Source organism: Enhydra lutris, unplaced genomic scaffold (assembly GCF_002288905.1).
Source record: "Enhydra lutris kenyoni isolate GAN:26980312 unplaced genomic scaffold, ASM228890v2 scaffoldscaffold8, whole genome shotgun sequence".
In the NCBI taxonomy this organism is placed as follows: Eukaryota; Metazoa; Chordata; class Mammalia; order Carnivora; family Mustelidae; genus Enhydra; species Enhydra lutris.
This window is the reverse complement of record NW_019154092.1, coordinates 1,200,560-1,220,671: the sequence shown is the minus strand read 5'-3', so window position 1 is coordinate 1,220,671 and position 20,112 is coordinate 1,200,560. Positions and strand designations below refer to the sequence as shown.

Below are 20,112 nucleotides of genomic sequence, written 5' to 3'. Positions count from 1 at the left end.
TGGATGAACCTTGAAGACAGCATGGTAAGTGAAATAAGGTTGTCACGAAGGACTAGGGACCTCCGCGGGACCCTTGGAGGGGAGACCTACGCGTCACCGCCCCCCCTGCTCTGCTCCGCGCTCTTGGTCCCCACCCCTCAGACACGCCCTTGGCCGCTCCAGCGTTTGGACCAAAGTCCCGGTGCCCGGAGCCCGGTGCCCGGAGCCCGGAGCCCGGAGCCGGGAGCCCGGAGCCCGGAGTGGGTGCCCGGAGCCACCCAACCGGGAGTGGAGGCTGGTGGGGCGTGGCCCCAGGACAGTGTGTGTTCCTGGCTGCGCTCGGGTGTGTCGGTCTGGCCGCCATGGGGCTGGAGCTTTACCTGGACTTGCTGTCCTAGCCCTGCCGCGCCGTCTACATCTTTGCCAAGAAGAACCGCATTCCCTTCGAGCTGCGCCCGGTGGACCTGCTCAAAGGTGGACCCAGGCTTGGGTTTGGGAACCGAGAGATCGGGGAGGAACGGGGAGGCCAAATCTTGCTTAAGAGGACGCCCGGCGCCCACCTCTTCTTGGGGCCATTGCTGAAAAAGGTGAGCCACTGGGGAGATCCGAGAGAGTCGGGTAATCAATCCCCCAAACTGGGCTCGGTCCCGCGGGATAGACGATGGGGCGCGGCCGAGGCGGAGTGAACGAGTGAAGGGCGCGGGTGGGGGGGGGCAGCTTGAGGAAAAAGAGAGACCCGGTGAAGGAAAACAGGGTGCACCTGGACAGAGGGAGAGAGGAGCTCCAGAAAAGAGATGGGGGCAGGAGGCGAGGGGTTAGGGGGCCGAGCATAGAGACTGGGGCAGAGCCCAGTCCCTCCTTTGTGGCCCCCAACTGCCAAAACTCTGCAACGGCCAGTCACCAGGGTCCCCACGTTCCAGCCCTGCGCTATGCATCGGCCCCATCTGCATTGGGGGCCCCCTTCTGTCCCTACTTCTTGGGCGTTGCCTTCTGCTTTCCCTTGTTCTCTGACTTCTTGTGCCTGCTGGGAGGGCTCCCCCCACCATGCTGGCGGGAGCCATGCTGGGGGCTTGAAGGGAGACTGCTGGGAGACTGCGGGAACATGTTGAGCCTTGCACTCCTGAGCTGGAGGGCTTGTGTCTCTGGTAGGCTCCCAAGGCTCCAAGGACACAGCTGAGGGAAGCAGAATGGAGGTATTGCTTGGTGGGCAGATGGGGTAACTCTGCTTGGCTGAGCCTCCAACACCTACCCCCCACCCCCACCCCCATCACTTTACCACTCACGCCCTTGCCTGCCTTCATGCCTTTGAACTGGCCTGTCCCTCTGCCCAAATCTTCATCTTCTTCCAGTCTGCTGGGGGGATTTCCCACTTGTCCTCCCCAGGGGTCATCTCTGCTGTGTACAGGGGACAGGGCATGGAAGGAACATCCCAAACAGGCTGTTAAATAAAGGGTGCAGAGCGGTGGGTTTCACTAGGAGAGCAGGGCAGGTGTGTCTAGTGAAGTCACAGTGTGAAGGGAGCGAGAAGGGAGGACAGTGGGTGTGTTGAGGCTAGAGTGTTAAGGCAATCATGTATGGCTTCGAGGAGCTTCCGCCTGATCCTGGGGTAATGGGGAGCCCCTGAAGACTGTTGAGCAGGATGGTGGATGATAAGCTTACATGCTCTTTAGAAGCTTCTCTCTGACAGCATCTGCAGGAGTAGGAGCCACTCACACAAACTCAAGCAGAGGCCAGGGGCCCAGGGGACATGAGGCTGCATCTTTTGGGGGTTGTGGGTGGGACAAAAGTGTGACTGTTCCAGCTCCAGCAGAACCTAAAGGCAGGGCCAGCCCTAGCCTAGTGGCTTAGGGCAGGGTGAACAAGGGGACACAGAGGAGCTGGTAGAAGTTGTTTGCAAGTAAATAGATACTGGGAGAAAGCCACTTCTCTGTGTTTAGTGACCTTACCTTAGAGTCCACAGGGAAAGGGCCACTATAAGGAATCAGAGCTCCATTCACGTAACTAGCCACCTCACTCTGGCAGACTGGAGCATCCTGAATGTGAACTTATGAGGCCAGGGATGGTGTAGAGGTGGTGGGTGGGGTGCATGTGAAGGCCCAGCTGAAGCATCACATCTTGCCCCTTGGGCTGTGGGTGGAGCTTGTGCCCAATAGGACTTGGCATGGCTGGGGCTCTTGAGGTCCATTTTGCAACATTTGGCAGAATAGTGTCCTGTCCCTACCCAAGTGGCCCTCACTAGCCTTTGCCATGCAGGAGAGCACCTGGGGGCTGGAGAAGAACCATGGAATTGGGGCCTGGGTTTAGTAGGGAGTGGGCACAGGCCTTGTAGGGCTCAGTGTTTCCTTCTTCACCCACCATGATGGGCTCTCTGCAGGCCAGCACCTCAGCGATGCCTTTGCCTGGGTGAACCCCCTGAAGAAGGTGCCTGCTTTGAAGGATGGAGACTTCACCTTGGCTGAGAGGTAACTGGGACACCGGAACTGCCACCAGAACTCACTGGAACCATCTGGTCCCTTTATTTTATTTACTTATTTTATTTTATTTTATTTACTTATTTATGTTAAAGAGAGAGAACTTAAGTGAGCAGAGTGAGGGGCAGAGGGAGAGGGAGAGAGAGAGTCCACGAGCAGACTCCCCACAGAGCTCAGAGCCCCACACAGGGCTAGATTCCAGGACCCTGAGATCATGACCTGAGCCGAAACCAAGAGTCAGCCGCTTAACTGACTGAGCAGCCCAGGCGCCCTTTAACCCTCTATTTTAGAGACAAAAAAACTAAACTCCTCAGAGGTGAAGGGTCCTTAGCCTAACATCCCACAGAGAGTCAGGGTTGGAACCCGGACCCAGGCCTACATGCTGGTCCAGTTCACGGGAATGCTTGGACAAGTAAGCATATTTAACTTCTGTACCCATCCTGTGTTTGTTGGTGAGAGTACCCCAGGGCAGGGGCATAGGACAGGGAAGGGATGGCGCTCTGGCTTGAGGTGGCCCATGGGCCTCTGGTCTACCCAGTGACTCCAAGTCTGGGCTGCAGCCTCCTTGGGTGGGTCTCCCCCAAGGGAGGACTGTGAGGCATGTGGGTGTTTTACATCCCAACATACCCCAAGAAGTGGAAACCTCTTTAGGGAAGTTCACACCCACCCACCCACCCCCCGCCCCCACTCTGCTGCTTTTATCACCTATGTCACCCCTCCCATAACAAGGAGAACTTGAAGCTTTTGAACTTATCTCTGGAATCGTGAGATGGATGCATTCCCCCCGAGAATTCCTGACATTATGTCAGTGTCATTTTCTTCTTTCTGCTGCTCTCTGCTGTCTTGGGTCCTTGTGTCACCCAATGTTGAGCAACCATGGTGCTTGCCGGGGGCATCGTGTGATTTCTGCATTTCTCTGTGTCTTTTCTCACCGTCAGGAGGTCTGTGACTCCCAGGGACCTGCAGCTGTCCCCAGAGGTGGTTTGAACAATTAGCTGGGAGGAAAAAGAGCTCCAGAATATCCTGTACAGACAAGTGAGTTGTTAAGCCAAGACGTGCATACAGGATTCCTAATAGGGAACGGAGGTTTTCTGCCCTTACTGGCTGGGGTGCACAACCCTTGGAGTAACCCAAGTTCCTGAAAGCTTTCTTATGGCTCCAAATTCATGTATCTCAGGGCCCTTCCAGATCCATGCCTGTCCCAACACCATGGTAGCCCTCATGACCTAGGGCAGGAGGAGAGCTCCAGGCGCCTGGTCTGTTCTGCTGTTCCATGATCCTGCAGCAGCCCCAGTGTTTCCTACAGGGTGCTTTAGGGAGGACAAAGGAACAACTGGAAAGCCTTTTTGAGCAGTCAGGCCATCTGAGGCTGGTATGGGTGCCAGAGGATGAGAATGGACGTAGACTGGAAAGAACTGAGCTTTAAGGGTTAGCTTTGATGGCATCTCCTCCAGGAAGCCCTCTGGCCCTCTGATCAGAGACTGACTCTGAACAGGGTACTCTTGGCAGGATACTCTGCTATGGGCTTTTGCCCGGTGCTAGGATGAGCTTGGGTGTTAGTCTCAGAAAGACTCTTAGCCCTGCCACCAACGGCTCTGTGCCCAGGGCAAGTCCCATCAGTGTTCTAAGCCTGACTTCCTTCTCTGGAGAATGAGGCAAAGACCTTGGCTTATTGTCAGGAATATTAAAGAAGGGAATTTGATTAAGCCCCTAGCCTAGAGTCTTTCCTTCACCCATCATGTCCTCCCTCCCCTTCAGTGTGGCCATCCTGCTCTACCTGACCCGGAAGTATAAAGTCCCTGACCACTGGTACCCCCAAGATGTACAGGCCCGCGCCCTTGTGGATGAGTATCTGGCATGGCAGCACACAACCCTGCGGAGAAGCTGCCTCCGGACCCTGTGGCACAAGGTGAGGCCGAGGGCATCGCCCCAAAGGGGCGAAAGCACCCTCGCATTCTTTTCCATTTGGATAGTCTCTGTTGACCTAACTTTGACTCGATAATTCTTTCTTCTGTTGGGCCCACGTTGCTATTAAACCCATCTAATACAGTCTTCATTTGAGATTTTGGTAAGGGAAAATCTGTGTTCGAAGGTGGTCAGCTGAGTCAGCAAAGGAGTCCCAGCCACTGGCCCGGGGCTCTTCCGGTTCTTCTCTCTGCCCTGCTTCCATGCATGCGCCAAAAGTACCAAGTATGCAGAAATAGAAGGGTATAAATTACCCCTTTTGTCTGTGCTCGGGGCTCAGACCTTTGGAGATCACTCTCCTCTGAGCCAGCAGGTGTTAAATAAACTCTGATCCTCCAAAGTTTCCAAAAGATCACCCGATGGTTCTTCTGTCAGGACCCAATCCAGGTTCTGTAACAACATGAATTTTTCAGTTCTAGAAATTCCATTTGCTTCTTTTTTAAATCTCCTTTTCTGTGCTGAAATGCACCATCTGTTTACCCATTTAGTCCATCTTTTCTTCTAAATTCTTGGACATATTTATAATAGTTACTTTAAAGTCTTTGCAGCTAATTTTCATAATTTTGTCCCCTGTGGGTCTATTTCTGTTGGCCATTTTTTATCCTCCTGATTATGGGTCACATTGTCTTCTTTTTTTTGCATGTCTTATGGTATGCTAGACATTATGTTCAACAAAAGGTAGAGAGGCATATGGGTGGCTCAGTCATGATCCCCGGGGTCCTGGGATTAAGCCACTTGCTCAGCAGGGAGCCGCCTTCTCCCCTTCTCTCTGACTGCCAGTCCCCCTGCTTGTGTTCTCTTGCTCTCTCTCTCTCCCCCTCTATGTGTCAAAAAAATAAATAAAATCTTAAAGAAAAAAAAAAAAGTCACATGCTCTTCCGTCTGAGCCAGCCCCTTTATGGTTCCAGTTATATGAAATTCCTATTCTGTTCATAAAGACAAAAAAGTAGAAGGATGGCTGCGAGGGGTCAGGGGAGGAGGGAATGGGAAGTTGTCGTTTAATGGGGACAGAGTTTCAGTTTGGGATGATGAATGAGTTCTGGAGATGGATGGTGCTCTTACCCGACCCCTGAGTCTAGGTTCCTGAGTCACAGAAATGAACATGGAACTTCAGAGAAAGAAAACAGGTGGAGTTTATTAGAGATAGCTTGTATAAAAGGGGGCCAGCAAGAAAGAGGAATGTCGCTACACCCTCCCTATGGTAGGAGGCTTAGAAAGGCCCTTTTCCAAAGGGTGAAGGGCTGGAAGTGGTGAAGCATCCTTCAGTCCCATGGTCATTATCTAGTGGGCGTCACTTTTTAGTGGACACAAGACAATCACAAGATGCTTTTCTTCATGGTCGACATTCTTTTAGGGCTCCTGGAAAATAGAAATACTTGTGCAAGCAGGCTTTAAATTGTTACTTCTAATTTTGCCCAGACAACCATTCATTCTCTTTCCCAGAAGAAGGTGTTTGTCTCTAAACTTATGGCCATTTTAAAAAAAGATTTTATTTATTTATTTGACAGAGAGAGAGAGTTCACAATAGGAAGAGAGGCAGGCAGAGAGAAGGGAGGCAGGTTCCCTGCTGAGGACCCTGAGATCATGACCTGAGCCGAAGGCAGAGGCTTAACCCACTGAGCCACCCAGGTGCCCCAGCTTATGGAAACTTTTAACCCTTGTCTCAGACCAGGGACTTTCACAGGAATTAAGTAAGTCCCTCTTGCTTTCCCTAGACGATCTCAGCAGTGATGGTTGTACAAGAGTGTGAATGTGCTTAGTGCCATGAAACTATACACTTAAAAATGGTTAAGATGGGAAATTTTATTATGCATTTCTTACCACAATTAAAAATAAAAAATTTATAGTTAACATGTAATTGGTAGAAAAATCATTAATGCACTATTTTGCATTCTTTTCTTATACTAAGTCTTCAGAATCCCATGTGTGTTATGCGTATACCTCACAACTCAGCTAGGACTAGCCATATTTTAAGAGTTCACTAGCAGCTACCATATCAGACAACATAGGTTTAGGCTTTTTTTCTTTTTCATTTTTTTGTCTTTTATTTTCTATTTTTAAAAGTTCTATAACTCTTTGATGGCTTTAAGGAAAGATAAGATTATTTTCTTTCCACCATTGTTATGATGGGAACTATGGTTTTTGTGACATTGATGTCCTAATCAGAAGCAGGATTCCTCATTTTTTAAAGTGTATGGAGAGGGGCGCCTGGGTGGCTCAGTCGGTTAAGCATCTGCCTTTGGCTCAGGTCATGATCCCAGGGTCCTGAGATTGAGCCCTACATCATGCTCCCTGCTCAGCGGGCAGTCTGCTTCTCCCTCTCCTTCCCCCGCCTCATACTCTCTCTCTCTCTCTCAAATAAATAAAATCTTAAAAAAAAACAATAAAGTGTATTGCTAATTGTGGGTTATGAGCTTTATTTCTCTGTTTCCTATCATTTCTTATATAAAACAGAAACAGAGGACAAACGTTCAAAAGACCTCTCCCTTGCCCTCACTCCTTTCTGAGAGGCCGTTCTGCTCTGGGGTCCGGTGGGAGTCCTTCCAGTTTATGATTTTACACATTATTGCACTTAGTTGTCATTATAAGCAAAATAAAGTTTTGCTTTGCATGTTTAAAATTTTATATAAATGCTCTCATATCACTCTGCATTGTGCATTTTTTTTAAAGATTTTATTTTTTTATTTATTTGACAGAGATCACAAGTAGGCAGAGAGGCAGGCAGAGAGAGAGGAGGAAGCAGGCTCCCCACTGAGCAGAGATCCTGACGTGGGGCTCGATCCCAGGACCCTGGGATCATGACCTGAGCCGAAGGCAGAGGCTTAACCCACTGAGCCACCCAGGCGCCCCTGTGCATTTTTCTATATTGCTGTGGGTGGATCTAATTTATCCATTTTAACTACAGTAATTCATTATATAAATAAATTGCAACGTACTTATTACCCTAGTATGATCTGTTATATTTAAAGAGGAACAAAACCACTCTTCCAAACCCTGCGAATTTTGGATCAACCAAATTGAAACAGAAGGGAAATGGTAGATAATCTCTGGCAGGGGTGAGGCCAAGAAAAAATGAGGGAGGAGGGCTAGCTGGGGTTGTGCAAATTGAGAGTTCATTGTGCCCTCCGACGCAGTGGCTTCTCCCCAGCATCAGCCTTAGATACTGAGCAGGCATACCCTGTGGCCAGCACCCTTTATATGGAGAAGAAGCTAGAGGGGCACCTGACTGGCTGTTGGTTAAACCTCTGCCTTTGGCTCAGGTCATGATCCCAGGATCCTGGGATTGGGATAAAGCCCTGCGTTGGGCTCCCTGCTCAGCAGGGAGTCTGCTTCCTCGCTGCCCCTCTACCCACTTGTGCTTGCTCTTTGTCTGTCTCAAATAAGTAAAATCTTAAACAAAAAATAAAGCTGGAAATCTGGACTCTTATATATGAAATGCCCCCATTTTAAATGTCAGCAACTGATACATATTTTAATTTTAATTTTTGTTTTTATTTCTTTTAGAGAGAGAGAGAGAGTGGGGGAGGGGAGGGATGCATAGAGAGAGAGAGAATCCTAAGCAATCTCCATGCCTAATGTGCAGCCTGATGTGGGGCTCAGTCCCATGATCCTATGATGATGACCGAAGCTGAGATCAAGAGTTGGACATTTAGGGGCGCCTGGGTGGCTCAGTGGGCTAAAACCTCTGCTTTCGGCTCAGGTCATGATCTCAGGGTCCTGGGATCGAGCCCCATATCAGGCTCTCTGCTCGGCAGGGAGCCTGCTTCCCCCTCTCTCTGTGCCTGCCTCTCTGACTACTTGTGATCTCTGTCAAATTAAAAAAAAACAAAAAACAAAAAAAATTTTTTTAAAAAGAAAGAGTTGGACATTTAACTGACTGAGACACCCAGGCGCCCCCTGATCCATATTTTTAAAAAACTCTGTAGTCAAAGGAATGCCATTAGCTCAGGGCTGGCCTCCAGGGCACCAGTGAGAGACTGCTGATTCTGTCTACCTTTTATGGGGGAGGAAACTGAAGCCCGAAGCCAGGGCTCATGTACAATCCTAGTCATGTTGACCTGAGTTCCAGGCTCCCCCAAGCAACTTAATGAAATGAAGCATGAAGCATTCTTCTCTTGCTTCTCATCCACTGTATCTCCCTATAGCTCTGTCAGCCATGATGCTGTTGATGCTTCCCCCTAAAACACCTTCCTCCCAGATCCTGGACACTACCCTTTCCTAGCCCTCCTCCTTAGTTCCTGGTAGCTTGCTGTCAGAAAATGTCCATTCTACTCTTGGCTTAGTCTTTTCTTGGCTGTGCCATCTCAGGCAACTGACTGTCCCTCTCACTGACTGTCCACTTTTCCATTTATAAGAGAGTCATGTACTATTATTCCTATAATATAAATGAGGAAATTGAGGCTCAGAGGGTTTAGGTGTTTTATTTTAGGCCACATGCTTTGTAAGTGGCAGAGTGGAAACCTTGTAAGCCAATCCTAATTATTTATCCAGTAAGTGGTACTGACTTTACATTCAGGGGAAAGAGGTTATAACATAGACTGTCCCTAGGCTAGCCGCCTACTTCCAAAGTATGAAACTCATTGTTCAACTCCCCCCTGAGTCATTCTCAAAGGGGTTTGAGTCATTCTCAAAGGGGTTTGAGTCCTGTCAGATGCCCTCTGAGGCTCAGCCATCAGAGATCACAGAAGCAGGAATATTTCTGGGATATTTCTGGAAACAGTGGTCCTTTGGGAATTTCCCTGCAGGCCCCGCCCAGCCTTCGAAGACAGGGGCATAGAACCAGAAAGCAGCTCAAACTGGGGTGGGGGAGGCACACTTGCCTTCCTGCCCCTGAGGCTGGGCTGGCCTCTAACGTTTACTGTGCCTCCCCGCCTCCCAGGTGATGTTCCCTGTTTTCCTGGGTGAGCCAGTGTCTCCTGAGATGCTGGCAGCCACGCTAGCCGAGTTGGATGTGACCGTGCAGTTGCTTGAGGACAAGTTCCTCCAGAACAAGGCTTTTCTCATCGGGCCCCACATCTCACTGGCTGATCTGGTAGCCATCACAGAGCTGATGCATGTGAGTGCTATGGATAGGGTGGCTTGCTAGGCGGGGAGGGCCCTGGGTAGTCGCTGAAGTCTTGCTCACACTGCCCCCACCTGGCTATGGGCCATGCTTATGTGTGGAAACCTCTTCTGGGGCTCTGGGACCCCCAAACCAGGCAGAGGCTGCCATCCTTGACCTTACCTTCCACCCCCATCCTGTTTCCTTTCTCCCTGCAGCCTGTGGGTGCTGGCTGCCAATTCTTCGAAGGTCGACCCAAGCTGGCTGCATGGCGCCAGCGTGTGGAGGCAGCAGTGGGAGAGGATCTCTTCCAGGAGGCCCATGAGGTCATCATGAAGGCCAAGGAGTCCCCACCTGCAGACCCCACTGTAAAGCAGAAGCTGATGCCTGCGGTACTGGCCATGATTGGTTGAGCCAGGAAGCCCCGTCCCTGCACTTTGCCCTTGGCAGTTCACAAAGCACCTTCATTTCCAATGTCCCATGGGAGGCAGGCTCAGAGGGCTGTAGTGATTTGCCCGAGTGCCCCTGCACCTATGCTCCCCTGGTTAGACCCCTACACCCACACTATCTTGCACAGCTGCCTAAAAGCCACAGTGAGAATGGAATAGCCAGATCTCATCTCCTTTAATCACTGCATTTCATTTTCAGTTTGGGAAATAAACCTGGGCTAAGCCTGAGCCTACTCTTCTAGCTCGGATGTGTGATTTATTTGACCTGTCTTGGCCCTGGTCTTGGTCTCTGTCAGAAAGACAAGCCCTCTTCTGAGGCCCTGTGGGTCAGCTTCCCCATGATGGTTGCCAAGAGTGAAATTAACAGATGCCCTCCACTCTTCTAATTCTCAGAGAAAGTGATTTGTTCGACAGCATAGGGATCAGCAGGCATCCCACATGTGACTATAGGCATGGCCATCAATCAGTTGGCTGGGCCAACCTCCCAGGACATGGCCCTCTGGCATCAAGTACTGTAGCTCAGGAGTCCTGCTTCTGTTTGCTGAATTGGTCAGGGGGGGCAAAGCCAAACAGCAGCGCTCCCGGACAGGAATCAGTCATGCAGGGCCTTGAAGGCCATGCCTGTGATCTGTAAACCATAAATAGGCATAGTGTGCTCAGATTGCATTTCTTTATTTCTTTATATTTTAAGTAGGTTTCATACTGACTGTAGGGTTTGAACTCATGATCCTGAGATTAAGGGCTGCGTGCTCTACTGACTGAGCCAGCCAGACACCCCACCGGATTGTATTTAAAATTAATATTCTGGGGGAGCCTGGGTGGCTCAGTCATTGAGTGTCTGCCTTCGGCTCTGGTCATGATCCCTGGGATCCAGCCCCGCATCGGCTCCCTGCTCCGTGAGGGAAGCCTGCTTCGTCCTCTCCCACTCCCCCTGCTTGTGTTCCCTCTCTTGCTGTGTCTCTGTCAAATAAATAAGTAAATAAAATCTTTAAAATAATATTCTGGCTCTCTGGTGGCAGGTGGAGGTGGGGGGTGGGTTGGACTTGAGGGTGGCCAAAGAGAGCAAGGAAACTGGATATTATAGTAATCCTGCCAAAGTGATTTGTGCAGGAGGGCAGGGCAATGAAGGGGATGGAGAACATGGCCCCTCCCAGACTGGAGAGGGCTCCAGCACTAGCCCAGGAAGGCAGTCTCTCCGCGGGAGGGAAAGGGAGGGAGCGGGGGTAGGGAGGAGTGAGGGGGTGAGAGGGGGAAGGGGCGGATAGGTCTTACTTAAATCTTACTTAAAATTTCCAATAACATCCTCTTGCCAAGGGGTTTTCTCTGAATCTTGGCTTTGGGGGCAGGGTCTTCTTCCCCCAAGAGCCTCTCTTAGGGAATGGGGGGGGGGTGTTCATGTCCACGGACCTCGGGGGCCAGAAAGTGTCATTTGGAGGGACTTGGCCCTGTAAAGGAAGTGGGGAATTTACAGACCTCCTGCAGACCTCTGGATGGGCCACCCCTGGCTTCTGCCAACTGCTAGAAGGATTAGCTGGAGTGTAATAAATATGACCCCAGGAATTAGGGAGGGGCGGCTCACTCTTTCCGGGATGCCGGGCCTCTGCAGGGAGCTGGGGTCCAGAAACCTCCCGAGCCTCCATCGTGGGCACTGGGCCCAGGGGAGGCTACTGTACCTCCGTTTAGTGCCTCCCTTTGTGTCCTGGGGAGTCAGAAGCCCCTCCTCTCTCAGTTCCCTCCTTGAGTTCGGGCAGGTGACTTGGGCGAACTGAAGGCAGCCGAGCCCTTTCGATCCTAAATTCACTGAAGGTCCGTGCTGGAAGCGTTCTTGGTGTCCCGTTCCCATTACCACCCTCCACTGCACCATTTGACAAAGGTAGACGTTGAGGTCCGGGGAAGGGGTATGACCTGGCAGCGAAACCTCAGGTCACAGGCCAAATCTTCCAGCGCCCTCTCCACCAAGAGAACTGCTGCCAGGGTTCCAGAGAAGGGAGGGAGGGAGAGTTGGGGCGCCGCTGATTGGCCCAAAGTTCTCCAGAGCTATCCAATGGGCGGGGAGGGTGTGGCGGGGCTCAGACACCCCCACCTCCAACCCTCTCCTCCGGATCGCGCTGGGCTCTAGGCTCTGTGGCCTGGCAGGTTCTGTCAGCCGTTCCTCTTCCCCTTCTTATACCCTGGGCGCGACCCCGGGGCGGACCGCTGCTCCGGCCATGGGCCTAGAGCTTTACCTGGACCTGCTGTCCCAGCCTTGTCGCGCCGTCTACATCTTCGCCAAGAAGAACGGAATCCCCTTCGAGCTGCGCCCGGTGGAGCTGCTCAAAGGTGGGCGGGGCAGAAAGGCAGGCCCCGCGGTCCCCGCGCCCTTGTGCTAACCGACACCCCCCCCCCCCCCCCCCCCCCCCCCCCCGCCCCGGCCTGCTGCAGTAAGGGAACTGGGTAATCAGTTATCTGTTGTGCCTTTTTCGAGATCCCCGATCTTTGCCTAGTGAATACGAAACATTTTTCAAAATACAGGTTGAGGGGCTCCTGGGTGGGCAGTGGGTTAAGCCTCTGCCTTCGGTTGAGGTCATGATCTCAGGGTCCTGAGATCGAGCCCCGCGTCAAGCTCTCTGCTTATCAGGGAGCCTGCTTTCCCCCCTCTCTCTGCCTACCTCTCTGCCTGCTTGTGATCTCTGTCAAATGAATAAATAAAATCTTTAAGAAAAAGTAGAGGTTGAGAGGGAGCACAGCGGAGAGAGAGCAGTGGGGGGCGTGGGAGGCAGGAAGGGTGGGAGGCCTGGGGAAGTGGAGTGAGCGCCCAGATGCCTTCACACCCCGGCTTGGAGAAAACAATGAAACCGCCTCCTCATTTCTGAGTTGGAGTAGCCTGCTTCTCTTGAATTTCTGCAGCTGCCAGCAGGAGAAGGCGATTCCACCTGGCTCTGGTCTCCTCTTTACTTCTACCTAGGCCTGCCTACCTTCTGTGTTTGGTGCCCCCAGCTTGGGCCACCAACTGCAATGCTGCCACCTTGCTCTGCCTTTCCAGCGCTCCTTGGGATGGGGGCTGGGCACAGAGGCATTTTCTGGAGGGAGAATATGTAGGGGTGATTCTCCTCACCCACGTGAAGGGCAAATAGGCCCTTTGGTGGGCCTGTGGCCAGGCTGGAGCCTGGTTCCACTGAGGCCCTCTGACTCCATACACCATCAGACCTGCAAACCCCCACTGGGGAAGGAGACTTGAGCGTTTGGCATGGGACAGAAAGAAGAACTGAGCTGCTGGAAGCTGGGTGACGGAAGAGGGTAGGAGCTCCTGGAGAGAATGAGTCTGAACAAGGGCTGGGGGGCAGGTGTGGCCGGAGTTGTGTGGTGTGGACAGGTTACGCAGCTGGCATAGGAAGAGGATTGCAGGGGCAAGCTTAGAGCCCAGGGAGGAGACTGGAGTGTCTGATAGATGGATGGAATTGGCTGGGCCTGGGGTAGGGGTGACTTACAGCCGCAGGGACTCACCCTCCCCATTCATGGCCAAGTTGAGATGCTGCTTGGCCCAGGTTCCCAGGGAGGGTGGACCCAGGAAGGGTGGACCTCTGGTGGGGTCAGGGTCTGTGGTCTGGTGACCAGCAGAGTGGACTCCTTCCTATTGCCCACCTGGATAGGGGCCTCAGAAAGTTGGTGCCTGGATATTGGGGTGGGGGTGCGGTGGGGGTGGGGGTAGGGGTGGGGGTGGGAGAGGCCTCAGTGGGGGATGGGGCTCAGAGTTCTCCTCACCCGCCTCACTGGTCTCTCCCCACAGGCCAGCACCACAGCGATGCTTTTGCCCAGGTGAATCCCCTGAGGAAGGTGCCAGCCTTGAAGGATGGGGACTTCACTTTGGCCGAGAGGTATCAGGTCCCCAGGCGGCTACCCGGGCCTTGTGAGGCCAGCCAGCTGTCCGTGTATCTACCGTTGATGGCTTGGATCACGTCTGGTGTGCCCTGAGCCCCTGTGCCAGCCCCAGCAGGCAGAGGAGCCTAGGGCTGGGAGGGGCTATGGAAGTCATGGCATTCCCCCATCCCAAGCCTTCCTCCACCTCCCGGGAAATTTACAAAGGAGGAAACTGAAGCCGGGGAGGGGAGGGACTTGCACAAGGTCATAGGGCCTCCAGCCCGTTTCCAGGCCTCCTCTGCCCACTCAGCCCCCAGATGGAAGGAGAGCGGAGAGTGAAATATGGAGGAGTAACTATACTACACTCTTTAGAGCTTCTACTTCTACAAATTTTGGGCAAGTTCTATTGCCCTGGGAGTCAAGAGAGCACCCAGAGAGCTTCAGTGGCTATTTGCTGAGCACCCACCAGGAACCATCTAGGCCTTGGGGCCAAAGCACTGAACAATTCTAAGTCCTTGGCCTCCTAGAGCTCACGTTCTGGAAGGGGGGGTACTGCTAATCTCTGTAAGGTGCAACCTATCAGGCAGTGATGAGTGCAATGGAGAAAATAAGCAGGGTAAGAGTGGGGAGGGAGGCTGCAATTTTGAGTAGGATGTTGAGTGAAGGGCCCCTTGAGGAGGAGGCATCTGAGCAGAGACCTACAGGAACAGAGGTGCAGGGTATTTGGGAAGGGTGTTCTGGCTGGAGGGAACAGCAAAGCCAAAGGCAGTGAAGTGGGACAGTGCTTGGGGGAAAGGTTGGAGAGACAAGGTGTCCAGCGTGGCTGGGATGAGGGAGGGGAGTAAGCAGGGGCTGAGGTTGGTGGGTAGCCTGTGTGGCCAGGAAGACTTTGGCTTTTACTGTAGGTAAGATGGGGCCACTGCATGAGTTTAAGCAGAGGAGAGCTGAGATCCAACTTCGGTTTTAAAGGATCCCTCTGGGGACGCCTGGGTGGCTCAGTGGGTTAAGCCACTGCCTTCGGCTCAGGTCATGATCCTGGGGTCCTGGGATCGAGTCCCGCATCGGGCTCCTTGCTCGGCAGGGAGCCTGCTTCCTCCTCTCTCTCTGCCTGCCTCTCTGCCTGCTTGTGTGTACTCTCTCTCTCTCTGACAAATAAATAAAATCTTTAAAAAAAAAAAAAAAAAAAAAAAAGGATCCCTCTGGCTGGGGTGAAAAGGTACTGTGCTAATCCAGGAGAGAGGTGCTGGCACCCCAGACCGAGGTGGTAGTACAGAGGGATGTAGTGGTCAGTTCTGACTCCCTTTGAAGGTCAAGCCCAAGAGTATGTTCGAGCAATGGACGTAGGAGGGAGAGATGAGAGCCCAGGCCAGCTTCCAGGTTGGTGGCTGGATAGTGATATCCTTTACTGAAGCCACACAGTACCTCTGTAGTACAGCCAGATTCACATTCCACTTGGCTTCAGAACCTCTGGTCACTGGACAGTCCAACATCCATGGAGACCTGGTGCTCTGGCCAGACATGAGGCACAGGTCAGACATGGTAGAGGGAGAAGGGAGGGGAGGAGGTCAGAGAGGGCTTCCTGGGGGAGGAGGCTGGAGGCTTTGGGCAGGTAGAGAGGAGATGGGACAGGGTGGGAAGCAGTGACCCATTCACCTGGGAGGCCTTATCCCAGCCCCAGGGAGTGTGAGGGGACAGCTGGCTTTGCTCCTGTCATGACCATGCGTCAGATATAGTGCAGAGTGTCATGTGAGTCGCTCTTATCTTTCAAGAACCATGTTGGGCCCCCCTTCCTCCTGGAAACTCTCTCTGAGTACCCCCTCACCGTCCTCTGAAATCCCAAGACATTTTGTTTCTCACCTGGTGCCCTTAGCTCAGATGATAGGATGACGCAATGTAGAGCTGTGTGACCCTAGGCAGTCACCTAACCTCTCCGAGCCTCACATTCTTACTCTGCATCATGGTATGAAGATAGTGAAATGCTCCACCTATAGGAGCTGGGAAGATGTGAGCAGTGGGGAGGGGACAGAAAGTGACTAGTCCGTGTTCCTCATCTCCTCCGTGTCCCCCAGTGTGGCCATCCTGTTGTATCTGAGTCGCAAGTATGAGGTCCCTGACCACTGGTATCCCCAGGACCTGCAGGCCCGTGCCCGTGTGGACGAGTACCTAGCCTGGCAGCACACAGCCCTTCGGAGTAGCTGCACCCGAGCCATGTGGCAGAAGGTGAGCTATGGCTGGATGGGGACCCTTCTAGAATGCTCAAGGGACAGTGCTTTCTGTTTAAAAAATTCCGTTTAGGGCACCTGGATGGCTCAGCCGGTTGAGCATCTGCCTTTGGCTCAGGTCATGATCCTGGAGTCCCAGGATTGAGTCCCAGGATCAAGCCACATGGCAGCTGGCAGCAACGGTGTTCCCTGCTCAGCAGGGAGTCTGCTTCTTTCTCTTCTTCTGCCCCTCCCCCTGCTCCTTCTTTCTCTCTCTCTCTCTCAAATAAAAAATAAAATCTTTTTAAAAATTCGTTGAGGGGTGCCTGGGTGGCTCAGTGGGTTAAAGCCTCTGCCTTCGGCTCAGGTTGTGATCCCAGGGTCCTGGGATGGAGCCCCACATCGGGCTCTCTGCTCAGCGGGGAGCCTGCTTCCTCCTCTCTCTGTGCCTGCCTCTCTGACTACTTGTGATCTCTGTCTGCCAAATAAATAAATAAAATCTTAAAAAAAAAATTCGTTGAGTCCTGAGGTCTTGGAACACCAAATTCTAGAATGCCAGAGACTCCCTAGTCCAACCAGAGGGGAAACAAAGGCAGAGCCAGGGAGTGACTTCTCCAGATGTGCCCTGATTCCTGAGCTGCTGAGATTCAATCCCATGCCCTTTTGCATGCTCCCGACTGCAGAAATACTGCCTTTTGGGAGAGAGAGAAAAAAATCAAGCTCTGGCTACGCACATACTTTTTCAGATAGAGAAGTGTTAAGTGAAAAATCTTTCAATAAAGTTGGTCCGATTTCTGGGTATTTAAGGATTTTGAAGCCTAAAAACACTAGAAGACTTAGAGAAAAGCCTAATAGATTTTCCATATACAATGACATTCATGTAAGGAGGAAAGGATTAAACTTAAAACAAGCAAAAAACTGACAAAGATTTGTTAGAAAAAAGTAACATTTTGCACGCCTGGGTAGCTCAGTCAGTTAAGCATCGGACCCTTGATTTCAGCTCGGGTCTTGATCCTGGGGTCTTGGGGTTGAGCTCTGGGTCAGGCTTTGCGCTGAGCATGGAGTCTGCTTGTCCCTCTCCCTCTGCTCCTCCCCCTGCTTCCTGCTTGTGCTCTCGCTCGCTCCTCTCTAAAATAAATAAATAAAATCTTAAAAAAAGAAAGAGAGGGAGAAAGAAAGAAAGAAAGGAAGGAAGGAAGGAAGGAAGGAAGAAAGAAAGGAAGAAAGAAAGAAAGAAAGAGGTGCCTGGGTGGCTCAGTCAGTTAAGAGTTTGCCTTTGGGTCAGATCATGATCTTGGGGTCCTGGGATTGAGCCCCCAACCCAGCTCTCTGCTCAGCCGGGAGTCTGCTTCTTCTTCTTCCTCTCCCTCGGTGCTCTCTCTCTCAAATAAATAAATAAAGTCTTCAGAAAAATTACTTAAAGAATTTTTTTTTAAAGATTCATTTATTTGGGAGAGAGATAATGCACATACATCACACATACCCACCCATGAGGTGGCGGGGGAGGGGCAGAGGGAGAGAATCTCATGTAGATTCCCGGTGGGGGGGGTGCTTGTGTTGAGGCTTTCATGGTGAGGGTAGTGGAGAGCCATGGAAGGCTTGATGCAGGGGGTGATATGGGCAGTCTGGGATTGCAGACATTCCCCCTACTGGCTGCCTTGCATGAGGACCTAGGGAGAGGTGGAGGCTGCCCATGTTGGAGTAGAAGATAATGCCTGGGCGGGTGGTGCCATGGGTGGAAAGAGTGGGTTGAAGTGAAGAGAAATTGGAAGGCCTGGTGATAGATTGAATGAGGAACTAGGCTAGACTTTGGATAGACACTGAGCCCTCTCTCTGCCTGCCCACCCACCAGATGATGTTCCCAGTGTTCCTGGGTGAACAGGTGCCCCCTGAGACATTGGCATCTACTCTGGCTGAGCTGGACAGGTGCCTGCAGCTGCTTGAGGACAAGTTCCTAAAGGACCAGGACTTCGTTGCTGGACCTCACATCTCAGTGGCTGACTTGGTGGCCATCACAGAGCTGATGCATGTGAGTGCAGTGGGGTCAGGTGATCCACTGGGAACTGGGGTGTCCTGGGAGGGAGCCAAAGTACCAGCTCATGTTGCCCTTTCTGGCTGTGGGACCCTGGGCAAGCCACTTCACTCTCTGAGCCTCAGTGTTCTCATCTGTAAAATGGGGCTTCAGACCCTATACTGCAGCAATACTGAGAAGCTTCCCAGTGTCTCAGGGGAGAGAACCTCCAGCCTATTACTCGTGTGGCCAAGAAGGGAAAACCCACCCTGGAGAATTCCTCAGCCAGGTCATTCTGCCTTGTGCTTGACCATGCCTACCCCTTCCACCCGGCTCCTTCTCCCCATAGCCTGTCAGTGCTGGCTGCCAAGTCTTCAAAAGCAGACCCAAGCTGGCTGCATGGCGCCAACGTGTGGAGGCGGAGGTGGGAAAGGACCTCTTTCAGGAGGCACATGCAGCTGTCATGAAGGTCAAGGACTTGCCTCCAGCTGACCCGGCCACAAAGGAGAAGCTGAAACCCTCCGTGCAGGTTTTGTTGCAGTGAGGGGAAGGCCAGGCCTGCAGAGATGATGGAGACTCTGTTTTCAAAATAAACAGGTGGAACTGCTCCTCCTGGGGTGTAAGCAAGACACACTCTCCAGGCTCTGTTCCCCGGTTCCCTCCAGGCATCAGGTCTTCCTTCTTTTGTTTTGTCTTCAGTCTTCACTCCCACCCCTTCCACTCTGACTTTGTGTGACTCCTGGAAAGAGCTTAGTAAACACATATTTGACCTTGTCCCTCCTGTGTTTAAAACTTTCTATGGTGCCGAACTGCTCTGAGGCTAAAGTATGAATCACTGAACTTTGCATTCAAGTCCTTGCCCACCCCTCCAGGACACCCTCTTCTGGTTGCACACAGTAGCCCAACATTTTTAGACCCCTTCTCCCAGCTCCAGCCTCCACCTCCTGGCCTTGGCTCGGGCTGTTTCCATTGCTAATAGGGCCCCTCATCACCTTTGCTTGGTGCCCCTTGTGGTCTTTAGACATTTGTCACCATTTTGCTACTCCAGGGAGACCTCCCTGACTTTCCCAACCCCAAGCCAAGTCAGATGACACCCACCAGGCTCATCAGCCCCACTGCTTCCCTCTCTCAGCCCTGGAAAAAAGTTGGTTCAACACCCCCTGGGCTGAGCACACGTCACAGATAGGAGCTGAGCTGGTGAAGGGATGTCTGGATCAGGCATGACCTTGGTCTCTTAGGTCTCTCTCTGTCCTCCCTCTGGGGTGATGCTGTCTCCCATAGGCAGTTTGGGTACAGGGCTGGTTCATGAACCTCCTTGCAGGAAGAGAAGTCCCAGGTTAGTTCCTGGCCTTCTGGGTGCTGCTTAGAGGCCTTGCCCTCCTACTCAGAACCCTGGCCACTCTCTTATCTGTGCCCCACCCTGGGTCCCAGACTTGCCACCTGTCCCTGTCCTTTCTCCTCAAGACTATTAGAATCTATCTGTCTTGTATCCTAGACCGTCTGATCTCTTATTCAACCAGTAAACTGCTAACGGGACACAGTCATGAATGGAGCGTCTCAGACTGCCTGCCTTCTCATGGAGGGTCCCCCCCTTTTTTTTTAAGATTTTATTTTTAAGTAATCTCTATACTCAACACAGGACTCGAAACTGAGATCAAGAGTTGCATGCTCTCCCGGCTGAGCCAGCCAGGTGCCCCAAGGCTCCTCTAATGTGCACACTCAATATGGAATTTTTAAAAGTGTAATTGAAATTATTCATACACACCCACACAATTTCAGTTGTATGTTCATTTACAAGTGAAACAACTTTGCAACACTGACGAGAGTACCATGTTTAGCCGTATCAACAGGATTTCCATGTTTTTAAAAAATATTTATTCTTGAGAGAGAGAGAGAGAGAGAGACAGAGTTTACATGAGCAGAAGGGTGAGGGAGGGGCAGAGGCAGAGGGAGAAGCAGACTCCCCAAGGAAGCCGGACACTAGGCTAGATCCCAAGACCCTGGGATCATGACCTGCACTGCAGTCAAATGCTCTACCACTGAGCTATACCCCCAATGTTCTCATGACCTGCACTGAAGGCAGATACCAAACTGACTGAGCCATCCAGGCACCCCCAGACTTCCATGTTTTAGGTGAGACATTTTGTTTTGACTATAA

The 20,112-nt window shown here is 51.9% G+C and overlaps 2 protein-coding genes across 4 annotated transcripts; both read left to right on the top strand.

Annotated features, from left to right (window-relative positions):
• Nucleotides 1–341: 341 nt before the first annotated feature.
• Nucleotides 342–10,149, top strand: LOC111142466 (glutathione S-transferase theta-1-like). Its single transcript, XM_022495639.1, is given in 4 exon segments — nucleotides 342–453; nucleotides 792–793; nucleotides 9,295–9,471; nucleotides 9,675–10,149. Coding segments are annotated over 4 exon segments (486 nt in total). The 3' UTR covers nucleotides 9,870–10,149.
• Nucleotides 10,150–12,008: 1,859 nt separating this feature from the next.
• On the top strand, nucleotides 12,009–18,853 carry LOC111142465 (glutathione S-transferase theta-3-like). 3 transcript variants are annotated; one of them, XM_022495636.1, is made up of 5 exons: nucleotides 12,009–12,224; nucleotides 13,672–13,759; nucleotides 15,812–15,962; nucleotides 17,796–17,972; nucleotides 18,304–18,853. In XM_022495636.1, exons 1-5 carry the CDS (start codon nucleotides 12,113–12,115, stop codon nucleotides 18,496–18,498), a joined length of 723 nt encoding a protein of 240 aa, XP_022351344.1. In that variant the 5' UTR covers nucleotides 12,009–12,112; the 3' UTR covers nucleotides 18,499–18,853. The 3 variants fall into 3 exon arrangements, with proteins under 3 accessions (XP_022351344.1, XP_022351346.1, XP_022351345.1); XM_022495637.1 differs by lacking the exons at nucleotides 13,672–13,759; nucleotides 15,812–15,962 and adding an exon at nucleotides 12,984–12,985 and having other exon boundaries at nucleotides 12,113–12,224; XM_022495638.1 differs by lacking the exons at nucleotides 15,812–15,962; nucleotides 17,796–17,972 and having other exon boundaries at nucleotides 12,023–12,224; nucleotides 18,304–18,447.
• Nucleotides 18,854–20,112: the final 1,259 nt, after the last annotated feature.

What these genes read in the sequence shown, in the direction of transcription:
- LOC111142465 (XM_022495636.1), top strand. Translation starts at nt 12,113, where the DNA reads ATGGGCCTAGAGCTTTACCTGGACCTGCTGTCCCAGCCTTGTCGCGCC. An exon ending in GACTTCACTTTGGCCGAGAG is followed by an intron (nt 13,760 to 15,811) that starts GTATCAGGTCCC and finishes CGTGTCCCCCAG; the next exon opens with TGTGGCCATCCTGTTGTATC. An exon ending in CCATCACAGAGCTGATGCAT is followed by an intron (nt 17,973 to 18,303) that starts GTGAGTGCAGTG and finishes TTCTCCCCATAG; the next exon opens with CCTGTCAGTGCTGGCTGCCA.